This window comes from Erythrolamprus reginae, chromosome 1, assembly GCF_031021105.1.
Source record: "Erythrolamprus reginae isolate rEryReg1 chromosome 1, rEryReg1.hap1, whole genome shotgun sequence".
Lineage (NCBI taxonomy): Eukaryota > Metazoa > Chordata > Lepidosauria > Squamata > Dipsadidae > Erythrolamprus > Erythrolamprus reginae.
In genome coordinates, this window is record NC_091950.1 from 195,187,977 (window position 1) to 195,204,627 (window position 16,651).

Sequence of the window (16,651 nt, forward strand, 5' to 3'; positions counted from 1 at the left end):
AACTTTGATCTTTGAAATTATATTTAACTACAACTTTCAACATATATCACTTATTGGCCATGTTGGCTGGGCTGGAGCATCAGGATTTCCACTTTTGATTTAGGGAATATTGTATGTCATAAAACTAATATAGGCTTTAAAATCGTCAAAAAGAATCCAGTTTCTATTGTCTTCTTTGTTTACAGCGAACCAGTAGATGGAGCCTAGTGAAATTAAAAGTCCCAAATGAATCCCAATTATTACAAATTCTTACTGCTAAGTGAGCCGCCCCGAGTCTTCGGAGAGGGGCGGCATACAAATCTAAGTAATAAATAAATAAATAAATAAAGATGGAACCCTTCCATCTGTTTGGTACAGGGATGAGTTGCTCCCAGTTCTGACCGGCTCTTAGAACTGGTAGCGACGATGGTGGGAGACTCCGCCCACCCACCTGGGGTACTTCTGCGCAGAAGCGTCACGTGCACAGATGAGCACACACACAAACGGGTGGCAAACTAATTCAGAACCCAGCACTAGTTTGGTTCTCTGGGCTTCTGGAAAGGGCATATTAAACATGACCTGCTTTTGTGGGTTGACATCTTAATCATCAGTTAGCTCCATAATCCATCTGCATATTGCAACCCCTTTTCTTCAACCACTCCTTCTAATATTGGAGCATCAAAGTCTGAACCACGGCACCAACTATCTGGCATCAGAAGTTGTTAAAAGAGAAATCATTTTTCTTTCTTGGAATTGTCTTTGAATCTATCCCATCTTTTCTTGTCCTTACCATCTGGAAAGTACAGCTGCCGCAACCAAAAGAGACTACCATAAATACCTCCTGTATATCCCTAATACATTGACATTTTAAAGGGATTAATTATAAACTTTTTGAGCACCAATCATAGCTGAATAGACAGAACAAACAAACAAAATACTAATTTGGGCTCTTCACCACATAATCTTTGAAAAGATCTAATGCTTTTGGAACATTCTATAATTCTAATGAGGCTCTCATAACATGATTTTTTATATTATAAAAAACAATTTTAAGGAATGGCCAACTACCTATTCTGATGCTAAAAATATAAATTGTTCACAGTAAAGTCATGAGAGAGAAATAGCATTGAGTAACTCTCTCTGAAACGGAAGCAGAAAAAATGCATTAAAATAACTGCAGCATTAACACTGAGATTCACATAGAACAGTGCTGTCAAACTTCTGGCCTGTAGGACAGATGCATCACTCACTGGCCATGCCAACACTTGGCTTAGCAAAGGAGTGGGGGAAATCCCGCTATGTCACGTGACACCACCATGATGATGTGAGTTTGACACCTCCAACATAGAAATTTCTTGTAGACACGGCTCGGGGTGAGATTCAAAAAAATTCCCTACTGGTTCTGTGGGCATGGCTTGGTGAGCACGACAGGGGAAGGATACTGCAAAATCTCCATTCCCTCCCCAATCCCAAGGGATCTGTATTCCCAACCCACTCTGGGGTCAGCCAGAGGTGGTATTTGCTAGTTCTCCCAACTATTAAAAATTTCCACTACTGGTTCTCCAGAACCTGCTGAATTTCACCCCTGACATAGCTATAAGTGGACCAAATCCAATAAAAAAAATGCTTCTTTCTTATATGGTTCCCTACTCCATTTGATTTCTAGAGTATTTTGACTACTGTTATTTCTTGCAGACTCTGAGAAAGCAGAAGAAAACACTATCTGATACAAGATGTTTTTGGTGTTCCAAAGGTTGATTTCAAACTGTTTTTAAGGAATTAGATATATAAACCATAGCAATGTGGAAGCGCTCTATAACCTCATTAATAAAATTGAGGAGGACACCAAAAGAAGACAACAACCTACTCGCTAACAAACAATTTGTTTTCAGGAAAAAATTGCCCCGTAATCTGAAACTATTACACTGCAAAAACATATGGACTATACAACTCAATCAGGACAAAGCAATAGACACAATTTACATAGACTTCTGTAAAGTTTTTGATTTAATGATACATGACAAACTACATCTAAATCTAAAATCTTATGGCATTTCTGGACCTCTGCATAATTGGATAACTGAATTCCTGTCAAACAGACAACAAATGGTCAAAATATGGAAATGCCCTATCAAATCCTGTACCTCTTAACAGTGGTGTTCCCCAAGATGGTGTTCTAGGACCAACTGTACTTTACATAAATGGCCTTTGTGATCATATTAAAAGCAACTGTGTTCTCTCTGCTGATGTTGTAAAACTATTCAACACCACCAACAATTCTGCTACCCTTCAAAAAGTCCTTGACTATGTGTTAGAATGGTCAAAAAAGTGGCAACTTCAAATTTCAACCAACAAATGTTCTGTCTTACATATTGGCAAAAAAACCCAACATAAAATACCAGCTGAATGGACACAACCTTGTAGATGATCTTCACTCTGTCAAAGACTTTGGAGTACTCCTGTCTAATTATCTAAGTGCAAGATCCCACTGTAACAACATTGCCAATAAGGCATTAATAGTTTTGTAATAATTTTGTACTATTAACTAGAGCATACAAAACATTTGCTAGCCCAATTTTTGAGTACAGCTCATCTGTCTGGAACCCACACTGCATTTCGGACATTAATACAATTGAGAGAATCCAGAGATATTTCACAAGAAGAACCCTCCTTTCCTCTGGTCACAGCAGAATACCTTATGCCACCAGACTTGAAATTTTGGGTTTAGACAACTTAGAACTATATCACCTTCGGTCTCACCTAAATATAGCACATAAAGCCCTTCATGGCATCGGAAAGGAAAATCTCCGGGACCGCCTTCTGCTGCACGAATCCCAGCGACCAGTTAGGTCCCACAGAGTTGGCCTTCTCCAGGTCCCGTCGACTAAACAATGTCGTTTGGCGGGACCCAGGGAAAGAGCCTTCTCTGTGGCAGCCCCGACCCTCTGGAACCAGCTCCCCCCAGAGATCAGAATTGCCCCCACCTTCCTCGCATTTTGTAAGCTCCTAAAAACCCACCTCTGTCATCAGGCATGGGGGAATTGAGATATTCCTTTCCCCCTAGGCCTATAACAATTTATGCATGGTATGTTTGTGTGTATGTTTGGTTTTTAATAAGGGTTTTTAGTTATTTTAAATATTAGATTTGTCATATGCTGTTTTATTATTGTTGTTAGCCGCCCCGAGTCTACGGAGAGGGGCGGCATTCAAATCAAATCAAATCAAATCAAGTCAAGTCAAGTCAAGTCAAGTCAAATCAAATCAAATCAAATCAAATCAAATCAAATCAAATCAAATCAAATCAAATCAAATCATAAATAAATAAAACCATCTGCCACAATGTCCTATGTGTCAATGACTATTTCAGCTTCAACTACAACAATACACCAGCACACACTAGTAAACCACACCGAACTTGATTGCAGGAAATACGACTTCAGGAACAAAATGGTCAATGCTTGGAATATTCTACCTTATTCTGTAGTTTATTCCCCAAACCCCAAAGCTTTAACCTTAGACTATCTACTGTCAACATCATCCCTTCCTAAGAAGTCAATAAGGGGGCATACAAAAGCACACTAACGTGCCTACTATCCCTGTCCTAATGTCCCCTTTTTTTCGTATCCACTTCATGGATTCATAACCATGTTTATACCTATATCTGTTATCTAATGCATGTTTGACAAAATAAATAAAAATAAAATTTTAAAAAATCTTGTAGGCTGGTTTGCAGATGCTGGCTCCCCACTTCATCTGTTTATCAATAGAGCTACAAATCTAAGTGAGAGTAAACCTTTTTGTTCAGCTTTACAGTGGTTTTCTGTTAGGAATTTTAATTTTTGACTAACCTTCCTTGCTGCACTGAAGAAGTCATTGGCTTCTTGCAGCAATGCTTTCCGTTCTTCAAAACAGCGATTTACTTCTTGTTCCAGTAAGTTCATTTTTTTATTTGAAAGCTTTAGGTGCTCTTTTTCTGCATACTCCTTTGAAAACAGAATTTTGAGTGCCTCTGATTTTAATCCTTGCATGGCAGAATTCCATTCCTAGGAAAAGAAGTGTAACTCAGTTACGGTAATTATCTGCCAATGGTGATTTAGATTCAAGTTACTTGATTCACAACAACAAAGTAATCATAGATAAGAATAATATCAGCACTAAAACCTCCCATGCATCAGAAGATAACATAACATAAATAGCTGCAAGAAAGTACACAGAAATCAGCTTGAAAAGAATAAAACTGAAATATTTGATGTGATAATAATCTAACAGCAATAAATATTTCTTCCATATGTAATGGTTGCCAGGGAAAGGCATAGTTAGATATCTCAGGACAATGAATTTCAAAACTGAGAAGTCTTTATTCAATTTGAAAAATGTCTCTGCCAATCCTAAATTATTTATTAACAATCTACTTTATATTGCTGTCTTTGCACTATTTTTAAAAGCAAATCAGCTTGCCCCCAGCCCCGAGTAATGCATATACTGTATTACGTCTGAATAGAAATTGTTATTTCTGATTTCCCCTCATGTCCTGCTGTGATGCTTCAGTATGACAAATATGTGTGTGTGTACGTTTGTGTGTGTTTGTGTGTTCCTGAAAAGGATGAGGAATGAAATGAAATAAGTATATTGAAATATTTTACAGTACAGATATCAACATTAAAGATTCCTTAGAAGGTATTCCATGCTTATCACTGGAAAATGTATAAGATAGCACTGAACTCATTACCAAGTTGGAAGTGTGCAGCAACTGATGGAACACCTACAGTAGTGTGATAAGCAAAGTTGGCCAACAGATTGGAAGAGATCAATCTACATTCCAATCCCCAAAAAGGGAGACTAAACAGAGTGTGCAAACTATTCTCTAATATCTTTAACTTCACATGCTAGCAAAAAAATAGAGAAGACTCCTAGGTAAGCAGTAGACAAGAAACAAGTAGTACCTGTACAAAGGCAGATGGATTCAAGTACAGTGTTGATAGCTGCATTATTGGAAGATTTGAAGGACCAAAGAAGGGACAAATTGTTTGATTGTTAAGAGTCAACACCTACTTGATGACACATAATCCTTCAATAATAAATTAAATTTAATCTGCACATTTTAAAAATTGAGAATGCTATTTGAGAAAGCTTATATCAAAAGTCAGTGAATTTTAGAATATTACAATTCTTTAAATGATCTGTACTCAAAGTAAATAAGAAAACCTAATGTTAAATTTGGTGTCTCGAAACTACCATGTTTCGTGGTGGGGACACTATAACTATATACCTGAAATTCCTGAATTAGCAATTGTGCTATTGGCACAATCAGCATTTCTGAAACTTACATGATTTCTCCAGGTCCTTGATAAAAAGGCTACTGAATTGTAATATATAAGGTGACAAAACAGGGAAATGATTGAGAATATACTTAATTTGTATGCACTGACCTAATTTACATTCAGTCAGGTCTTTTACTTTCACGCCCCCCTCTTATTTTGAGTGGGATATATTTTGAGTGTTGCTTTTGGTGTGCCAGTCAAAGATTAAGATGACTTTTGATTCCAAAACAGGTATGCATCCCTTGATTTTGTTAATATATTGCTTGGGAACAGGCAAACATTTACATATGATGTGATGTATGAAGTATTCCCCATGGTCTGTCCCTGTCTTATAGAATAGAGTACATAAATAAACTACATATGTAATAATGGGTTGTAAATTCCTTTGGTACCAGTGAACACGCGCATGCCCTTCTCCTCATGCACCGAAGTGTTCCCACTGGGTGGGCGGAGCCTCCTGCCACCACTACCGGTTCACCAAACCAGGAGCAACCCAAAGCTGATATACAGTGATCCCTTGTTTTTCGCGGTGGATGCATTCCAAGACCACCCGTGAAAAACGAATTTCGGTGAAGTAGAGGAAAGGTATTTTTTAATGTATTTAACGAGTATTTGGACTTTTAAAACCCACCCTTTGCATTAAACAGTCATTCTATAATGTTTCTCAGCTGGAACTAGATGGGATATTCCACCAGTTTCTTTAATAGAGTACACTAGTACTGTAGAAGTATTTTATGAATTTTTTATAGATTTAAAATTTTCAATGGATTTAAGCCCCCTTTGAAAACCTGTGAAGTAGAGAATCCACAAACGATGAATCGTGAAATAGCGAGGGATTACTGTAATGCTGTAAATAAGTAAACAGAAATCATGCTGAAAGTTACAGCAATTATTCTTCATAGGAATGGGACATTTGTTAGGCATTAATGCCCTATGCCTGTGATGGCAAACCTATGGCACACGTGCCACAGTTGACACATGGGGCCATATCTGCCGGAACATGAGCCTTTGCCCTAACTCAGTTCCAGCATGTGTGTGTGTACTAGCCAGCTAATTTACGGCTAATGTGGAGGCTCTGGAGGGCCTCCAAGTGGGCTCCAAGAATGTCTCTGGAGCCTGAGGAGGGCAAAAACTGGCCTGCCGGAGCCACCGGATCTTGGGAATGGGGTGGTGGTGTCATATATGCATGTTCAGGGAGCAGGGAGCATGGAGAATATTGAATTATGTGTGTAGGCACACGTGTGCATGTGATAGCACTTGTGGTCATGCTTTCAGCACCTGAGGAAAAAAAGGTTTGCCATCACTATGCCATTATTATAATAATTATAATTACTATGCCCTATGCCATTATTATAATAATTATTCAATATTATTATTGTTGTTGTTGTTATTTAGTAATGCTTCTTTTCTATCATCTCTTTTGCTGGTTATATATAGTCAGACTGAAATAAAAAGGAAGTCATTGAAAGCAATTCAAATCAAGAGCCTGATTTAAGAATAGTTTGGGATTCAAGTAAACCTTTCATTAGAGGTCATTGTATCCAACACAATACTGAACTTAAAAGGAAGGTTCAATAGAAAAACACACACTGTTTTGGAGGAGATAAAACGAAAAGAGGAAGAATGGAAGAAATTGCCAGAAAAGATAAGCATTTCACATCAAATTAAACTTTCAGCAGCTATCTATGTGAACAAAAGGAGAAGTGGGAATAAAGGCGAACTATGCTAAACAAAAGAATTTTAAATTTGCCAACAAAGCAGGGAAATGGTTAGCATATCAATTAAGAAAAGAGAATGAAAAGAAAATGATTCTGAAACTGGAAATGCTATATAAATAAACAATGCTGCTATACAAAAGTGTTTATGCATTACTCTAACTTATACGAAGGATAGGGTGTTTTCTTGAAAACAATAGATAATCCTTAAAAAAAATTTTTTTTAACAAGGCTTACAGAGAATGAAAGCTACATTATGAATGGACTTTTAACAAGAGAAACATCTGAGGCTATAAAAAACAGTGAGGAAAAGTACCAGGACTAGTTTAAATATAAGGCTCTTTGTTTATTTAACAGTAACAATAATAACAGAATTGGAAGGGACTTTGGAGGTCTTCCAGTCTAACCCCCTGCTTAGGTAGGAAACCCTACACTACTTCAGGCAGATGGTTATCCAACATCTTCTTAAAAACTTCCAGTGTTGGAGCATTCACAACTTCTTGTATTTCTATTATGGTGTGCTTTTGTGTACATGTGTAAACACACACACAAACACACTTTTATCATAGTGGGTAAATATACAAAAAAAGCTTTAAAAATGGTTGAAATACATTAATTGAGATTTTTTTTGTTAGAATATTCATGAGCGGGAAAGTCAGTGGTAACAATATCAGCCATTGAATAGGCATTAGCAACTCTATCAATGGGAATTAACTACTTATGAGTCTGTGCAGAGAATCGAACCTGGAATTTAAGTTTAAGGCTGGGTGTGGCTCCAGTCTCCTCTCTGTACAATTCCATTCTGAACTCTGAACCAGAACTAGTGTTTTACTTTTAATTGTTGCTACATTGAAGAAGAACTCTGCTAATGGTATTGTAAATATATGTTATATATTACGTGTATAAAACAAGTTATTTAATCCAGCTGAGTTAGTCATCTGTGTGTACTTCTGGTTTTGATTTTGCAATGAACTTTAATATTTTTAAATCATTTTTTTTCCAGGGTGGTTGATTGATAAAAAACTGGGAAAAGCTAATGGAAATTTGTTTTGATTCCTGGCTTCAAATGAGCAAATATTCCCATAGTAAAATCTGAAGACCTACTGAGTACTCAGTAAATTACCCTCCTCCTACTTTTCTGATATTTACTTGCTACCTCTGAAAAGTGTTCGGAAACTTCAGATCGTGCAGAATGCGGCCGCGAGAGCCATCGTGGGGCTTCCAAGATTCGCCCATGTTTCTTCAACACTCCGTGGCTTGCATTGGCTGCCGATCAGTTTCCGGTCACAATTCAAAGTGTTGATCATGACCTTTAAAGCCCTACATGGCTTTGGACCAGATTACCTCCGGAACTGCCTGCTACCGCACAAATCCCAGCGACTGATAAGGTCCCACAGAGTTGGCCTTCTCCGGGTCCCGTCGACTAAACAATGTCATTTGGCGGGTCCCAGGGGAAGAGCCTTCTCTGTGGTGGCTCCGGCCTTCTGGAACCAACTCCCCCCGGAGATTAGAACTGCCCCCACCCTCCCTGTCTTTCGTAAACTACTCAAGACTAATTTATACCACCAGGCATGGGGGAGTTGACCCCCTAGGCCACTACAAGTTATGCATGGTATGTTTGTTTGTTTGTATGTTTGGTTTTATAATAGGGGTTTTTAGTTGTTTTTTATTATTGGATTGTATATGTTGTGTTTATTATTGTTGTTAGCCGCCCCGAGTCTAAGGAGAGAGGCGGCATACAAATCCAATAAAAAATAAATAAATTAATAATAATAATAATAATAATAATTATTATTATTATTATTATTATTGTTGTTGTTGTTGTTATTATTATTATTATTATTATTATTAGTTTGTTTGTATGGATTGCACCAATATTTCTGATAACCGATTTGTAAATGTTAAAATAGAATATCCTTAAATGATGCCAATGAGTGCATTCTTAGTTCTATTACTTATGGTCTGTTCTTCAGTTCTTGTTCCATTTAAATTATGACTGATAGCAATTATTAGTTGCCAACCAGGATCTGTGAATATCTATTACTCACCGTGAACAAGACCCTAATGTAATAGGCTCTCCTAATGGTGAATTAGGAGAAAATCCCATTTATAAACAAAATACAGAGTCTAGATCTTTATAGTGCTATTCATGTGCTAATTAAAATTTTACTTGCGGAAAATGCTTGCTTAGAAAACCTGAAATCACTAACTGAAAAGAGTTTTAAATGGAAATAACACATATATTGGTCTAAATAGTAAGTTCTTCAGTGCCAGCCAAGGAGATAAATTTCAATTAAAATTTAATGTTCTATAATAAACATACCAGCTCTCTGCTTTTTCTAAATCTTTAGAATGGTTAAGAGTTTAACCTTTAGATCATCAGAATAATAATACTGGACAAAGATTGAAAGTTTATTTTATGTACGCTGAGAGCATATGCACCAAGACAAATTCCTTGTGTGTCCAATCACACTTGGCCAATAAAATTCTATTCTATTCTATTCTATTAAGGGAGAAAAAAAATCTAACCCTCAACATCTACCAAAGCAGAATATCAGTTTCATAAAAGCCTCATTCTTTAGAATCTTTTCAGAGAGGATTCCATTCACTCATAAGGTGCATTTATTATTTAATGGTATGTGTCTCTTAACAAACAATAACACAGGGGCACTGTATGAATTTTAAAATAAAAGCTGATTTGCGCCTATCTATTACATGAAATTATAGAAATTTTGGAGTCACAACTAATTCCTTACCTCCAATCTGAAATATTAATTAATGAGTATTCATATGCGCACTGCATGCTAATTGGGAATAATAAGGTCTTTTTCACTTATTCGAATCCCACATGGCCAATATATTTTATATATTTACTTTTAAAATGTAACAAATGCCTTTCTGCAATCCAAAACCCTCCCAAAATGCTCAAGGCAAATGTATTTGAGATACTAATGAAAGTGACACATACATTAAGTCTACCAAATTTTGGGAATGTTATATCCAAATTGTAGATGTATTTATCACAATTTTCTACCTGCCCTAAAGCCAAAAAGCATATTAAACTATGAAGACAACAGTTTAAAAGCATTACTCCTAGTGCTTGCTCATTCTTATAATACATCTTAGGATATATTGTTTGGATGGTTGGTAGATGTATGTGGTTCTGCATGTTATTGAGGTAATGGTTGTTGAGCTCGACTTTGAAGTACTAGGTGGTTCCACCCCAGACTAGGTGGTTCCGCCCAGAGGGCTTTCAGAGGGCGCTTGGGGCTGTACCAGATTCTCTTCTACACAGTTCGGCAGAGTCTCTTGCTGTGGCTTGGAACAAGGCTGGACAGAGGCTCTTGACCGGATTGCGCCATTGCAACCTCTCCGTGGCACTAGACACCATAGAGCTCTGTGGTTCAACGAGGAGCTCTGGGAGTTGAAATGCCAGAAGAGACGTCTAGAGAAGCGATGGAGGAAGAGTAAATCCGAATCCGACTGAACACTTGTAAGAGCTCACATTATGACTTACAAAGTGGCACTCAAAGTGGCAAGATGCGCGTACCATGCCGCCTTGATTGCATCAGCGGAATCCTGCCCACCCGCTCTGTTTAGAGTGACCCGCTCCCTTCTGAATCAGTGGGGAGTTGGGGAGCCATAGATGTTGTCTTTTTTGGAGTAAGACTAATTATAAGTTGGATAGCCCATACATCAGCTTATGAGGATATGGCTTGTTTTATGGGGCCTTTCATAGAGCCAATACTCAATTCTTCAATACAGGGATCGTGTAATATGTGACTCATCCTTCAGATAAATTCTTTCTTAGTCCCATGAACAGAGATACTTTTTCCTGGCCATCTGCTGAAATATTGAGAAAAGGTTCTGAACATCTAAGATGAGTTGTGCAATAGCAATAGCAATGCAATGCTCCCTACATGAGGCTACCTCTGAAAATTGTTCGGAAACTTTAAATCATGCAGAATGCGGCCGCGCGAGCAGTCATGGGTCTCCCTAGATATACCCATATTTCTCCAATACTCCACTGGCTGCTGATTGGTTTCCGGACACAATTCAAAGTGTTGGTGATGACTTATAAAGCCCTACATGGCATTGGACCAGATTACTTACCTATTTGTGCCTTCTGCCGCACAAATCCCAGTTAGGTCTTCTCCAGGTCCCGCCGACCAGATAATGTCATCTGGCAGGGCCTAGGGGAAGAGCCTATTCTGTACTGGCCCGGCCCTCTGGAATCAGCTCCCTCCAGAGATTTGCACTGCCCCCACCCTCTTTGCCTTTCGCAAGAGTCTTAAGGCTCACTTATGTCGCCAGGCATGGGGCAATTAGATCATGTCCCCCCCCCCCGGACTACCAAATGTGATGTGTGGTTGTAACTGAGTTGGTTGACTGTTTTTAATATAGTGGGATCTTAGCTTTTTTAATTAATTAGATTTGTGTACCCATGGTTTTATATTGTACCCTGTGTGTCGTCCCAAGTCTTCGAAGAAGGGCGGCATACAAGTCTAATAAATAACAATAACAATAACAATAACAATAACAATAACAATAACAATAACAATAACAATAACAATAACAATAACAATAACAATAACAATAACAATAACAATAACAATAACAATAACAATAACAATAACAATAACAATAACAATAACAATAACAATAACAATAACAATAACAATAACAATAACAATAACAATAACAAACAATAGCACTTTAGATTTATCTACCACTCCATAGTGCTTTACAGCCCTCTCTAAGTAGTTTTCAGCATTGGTTTGGTCTAAAGTGGCCATAAATTTAATGTTTTGAAAACGAAGTGATATTTGTCGCAAGAAAATGAAGTTACATGTTTTCACCAAGATCAAATAAGTCTGTTATTGCTGTCTTTTCAATTTCTTTGAATAACTCCAAAAACATTTAGCCTTACATAGAACGCTTCGTGATTCTCCACAGAATAGTTCACGCTATTTCACATTATGTCTTCAGAGAAAGTAACCTTTTAAATTGCTGCTTTCAGTGTTCCATTCTCAACCCTTGATAAATCCAAGATTGAACTTGCAGTTTTTCAAAAAGGTAAGAAAAGGTAAGCAAAAGTGGAAAAGAAATGATGCTTTACTAAAAAATAAAAATGTTTGGACCATTTGTTCTCAAGAAGTTGTCAGACTTTCAAAATCATGCGGTTGTTTAAAAAAACACAAATGTTCCTTTGAAAATCTAGTTGCAAAAAGGAGTGTTAAATAGAAATTGAATTGGAATGATTAACTTTCTCCTTTTAATGGAAGGCAATTTGCTATCTCTTCTATCAAAGATTTTACTAAAAGTCTTGGCAGATAGTTTGTTAGCTGATTCCCCCCCCCCCTCAGTTAATTTATTAACATGCATTCTGCCGTGAAATATGCATGTCATTCTCTTAATGATGGAGCAAACTGAGAAATATCTGTGCAATTCATTTTGTAAAATAATTTAAAACAAAAGAACCAACTTTATCGACAGTAACCTTAAAAATTATACCCCCAAAGCTGGTTCATAAAAATGTAGCTACTGTAGATTAGAAAAAGAGCTGCAGTGAGCATGAGCTGGAATATTAGCATAAATCTTTAAAACAAATAAATAAAAGGGTGATTGCTGAAAAAGAAGGTAGCTCATAGAGTTGCCTTTGTGCATCTTTCTGCAGATAGCATCATTGCTTTTGTTTCCATAGCCTTCTTCAGCACCAACTGAAAGACAGGTTAGAATAGCCGGTGCAGACCATCTTCTGTATCATCTATTTCCAATTTACAGGTTTCACCCTAAGCAACAGCAAATGCAGGAGACAAGAAAGATCTAGGCTGGGAATGTAATAAGAAACAGATTCAAGCTGTGCACTTTTTCACAACAGAGCTGTGATCTGGGTGACCTCCAGCTATTTGTGAGAGACAAGTTCTGCGGCCAGGCACAGTACATGTAATTTGGGCGTTAAGGGATGGATTATTGTTCCCTTCAATTTTGCATCAATTGACCTACTGTATTTTTTGGAGTATAAGATGTACCTTTTTGCTCCCCGAAAGAGGGTCAAAAACTGGGTGCATCTTATATTCCAAATGTAGCCCCACCCGCCCGCCAGCCCCCACCCTTTGGAGCCTCTGCACATCGTATTTTTGGGTGGTTCCAGGCAGCAGGGATCCCTATTTCCACCCGCAGCCAGTAGAAGGTAGGGACTCGGTTGGCAAAGTGGAGACTGTGCAAGAGACATAAGGCAAGGTGACTCGCCACTTGTCCTGGGGAGGAAAGCATTTTCAGGCAGCAGTGCCGCAATCTCCTCCCTTCCTCCAATTCCAAAAAAGGAGCATGAGGAGACCAAGAAAAGAGCATTGCTTTTCAGGCAGCAGGCAGTTCTGGGTGATGCTGCCACCCAAAAACCTTTTCCTCCTCAATTCCAAAAATGGGCGTGCAAGCAGAGCTGCCCACTGCCCGAAATGTCACCCTCTGTTTTGGTATCTGCATACTCCATTTTTGGAATTGGGGAGGAGATCGTGGCACTTCTGCTGAAAACACTTTCCTTCCTGTTCTGTCGGGCTCTCTGGTAGACTCCTCCCAAAAATTCACAGGTACAAATTTCAGACACACACACGTTTGAAAATTCAAAACAATGTTCTTTATCATGAAAATTCCCTTAACCTAAGCCCTCTTTTGGTATAGCAAAGAGCACTCGTCTCCAAACAAACTGGTAATTTGTACAAGTCCCTTATCAGTTCTGTGATACTTAGCTTGCAGCTGTGAGGCAATTCACAGTCCTTCTTCTTTCACAAAGTGAAACACACTTTGCTCTGGTTTAGTTTCAAAGCGGGGGAAAATCAGCACACAAAAAGTCAAAGTCAGTAAAGCGGTCACAAAACACAACGATCAGATAATCCTCCACAATGGCCAAACCCACAGGCTGCTATTTATAGCAGCCTCACTAATCACCACAGAACCACCCAACCACAGGTGGCCTCATTTTCTTTGATAATAATCTCTCAGTTGTTGCTGTCTATGCATCGCTCTCCGCATGCATGGCTGTATCATTAACTCTTGTTCTGAATCCAAGGAGGAGCTAGATAATTGATCTCCTTCTGAGCTGTCTGCCACACTCTCCTCCTCCCTGTCACTCATGTCTTCTTGGTCAGAGGAGCCTTCATCAGCAGATTCCAACAGGAGCAAAACAGGCCTGCAGCATGTGGATGTCTCCCCCACATCCACAGTCCTTGGGGCAGGAGCTGGGCCAGAGCTAACCTCAACACTTCCCAATTCTAAAAACAGAGCATGCGGAGTTCAAAAGAGAGCATGGTGTTTCATGCAGAAGACAGCGCTGGTTGCATGCCCCATTTTTGGAATCGAGAGTGTTTTCAGGCTACAGCGCCAGCTGGTGGTTCTGACCAGTGCTGCAGCCCCAAACCACTTTCCTTCCCATTCCAAAAGTGGGGCATGAGGAGGCAAAAAAAAAAAAAGAGCATCACATTTCAGGCAGTGGGTGGTTCCAGCTGGTGCTGCAGCCCGAAAACAATTTCCTCCTCGATTCCAAATATGGGGCATGCAGCTGGCACTGCCCGCCACCTGAAATGCAATGCTCTTTTTTGATCTCCGCGTGCTCCGTCTTTGGAATGGAGAGGAAAATGATTGACCTGAGCACACAAAGCCTGAATTATTTATTTATTTATTTATTTATTCTTAATTAATAATTTTTATTGATTTAAAAAATATATACATCTACACATTTACAAAACCTAATAAAAAAAGAAAAAGGTACAAAACAAAACAAAACAAAACAAAACACATAAAGACAAAAATAATAATAATAATAATAATAATAATAATAATAATAATAATAATAATAATAATACATTGCAGGCATTTTATGAGCTCTTATACACAGGTTCCAGCAGGTGTCAAACTCAGAACGTCATGGCATCATCACGTGATGTATCATGACATTTTTTCCCCTTCGCTAAACTGGGCGTAGGCATGGCCACTGCATGACACATCCGGCCCGTGGGCCGCAAGTTTGACGGCCATGGATTACAACATTAAACTACTAGCGTTTCTATTTAGCCATGGAATGTACTGGATGGTTTAGACTATTTGCTATTCACTAACCTATGTAGATAAAATGGTGGGGAGGGAAGAAGAATGCTTATGTTCCTTTGAATGAAGTTAGAATACGTGCATATATGTGTGTTGTGGGTGAGATAGACTTTCAGTCTTTGGTTTGCCTGAAATCCATGATTTATTTATTTTTTTATGAACCGATTGCACTGGTTTCTAAATATTTTTTAATGTACTGTAATGCTATTTTTATTGTTGACATTTACTCTACCTTCAAGCATGCTATAGATGTTGCTAGAAAGAACAAAGCAATTTCAAACCAAGCTGAGAAGGATGCTTCCTTACAAGTAACAAGCTTCATCTTGAAATAGGAAAACAACAATAATAGAAAAGATTATGTAACCTTACATAAATATTGTAAAAATCAATGTCTTAAGTTAAACTACAATCTTCTTTAAAAAAAATAAAAACAAAAACATCAATAGAATACTCCATAAGGGATTGGAAAACTAGAATGTGACTACTTCAGATAAAGAATCTTACTTTAACCTTATATTCCATTTCCTTGTGTTCCTGAAGCAATGCTTCATTTTCCTTTAAAGATGACCCCAGGTTTTGCTTATTAATGTAATCTTTTATGTTCTTCTTGTACCAAGAGGTTACCTGGAATCAGAAACAATCTTTTAAATGAATAATGTACCCAAAGAGCTTGATGGAAGCTGAGTCAATAGCGATAGCATTTGCTCTGCTGACACAGGCAATTCTCTTCTGGCAGATGGACGTTTTATTCACTGTGTTAAGCCAAAAGATCATTTCTTAGATTGTGTTGTATTAAGTTAGACAACTGTGGTTTGTTCCATAACCTATAGTTATATAAATCAGAACTTAGCATGATGTGTGAATCCATCCACACAATATATTTTTTTAACCTGTGGCAAATATATTCTCAATTATTGTGTAGCAATTCTAGAAGGGTTGATAATGAGCACATCATGTTAGGTTCCCTTTTACAATAATTGACAATACAGTACTTTGAGTTCCTGGAGAATAGCCATAATAGAATTGGACATTATACCCTACCTACTGTAAAATGGGTGGTCTATTATTTTTTAGCATGGTATTTTATGGTATTTTTAAAATATTTTTAAAAAATATAATTAAGATTATAAAATTAAGATTATAATAATAATCTTGGGTCTCACAATGGGTATTCCTTATCAATATTCTTTTAATTGCTCAGAGATCAACAAAGAGGTAGAACTCAAGTCATTTGTATCTTGCTCAGAAATGCTAAATGGAGTCTGGGTGGGAGTGGTTTCAAGGAAGTCAGACTAATTAAACCAGTATTAGGAGAACCGGAGGCAAGCTGTGTCCCTTTTCTATGGATATTGCAACACTGTGCTTATTCCCTAAAGGGTCAGAGGTTGCAGTGAATGTGATGCTTTGACTATTGTGACAGAAGAAAACGCTGCTGTATGTAATTTAATTTATTAAATTTATAAGCTGCCCAATTCCTTGCAGACTCTGGGTGGCGTACAACAAATGAAACAATATGAAAACAATTTAAAACCC

At 37.9% G+C, this 16,651-nt stretch overlaps 1 protein-coding gene across 4 annotated transcripts in view; it reads right to left on the minus strand.

The window, feature by feature from the left end:
* Positions 1-16,651, minus strand: part of CCDC141 (coiled-coil domain containing 141) — a 146,509-nt gene that overhangs the window by 59,469 nt on the left and 70,389 nt on the right. For 3 of the 4 annotated variants that reach the window (XM_070731848.1, XM_070731847.1, XM_070731849.1), the window contains exons 7-8: positions 15,623-15,742; positions 3,828-4,022 (exon numbers count right to left, since the gene is read on the minus strand). In XM_070731848.1, coding sequence (XP_070587949.1) covers positions 3,828-4,022; positions 15,623-15,742 — 315 coding nt within the window. The remainder of the gene's footprint in view (positions 1-3,827; positions 4,023-15,622; positions 15,743-16,651) is intronic. The other variant, XM_070731850.1, reaches the window with a different exon arrangement.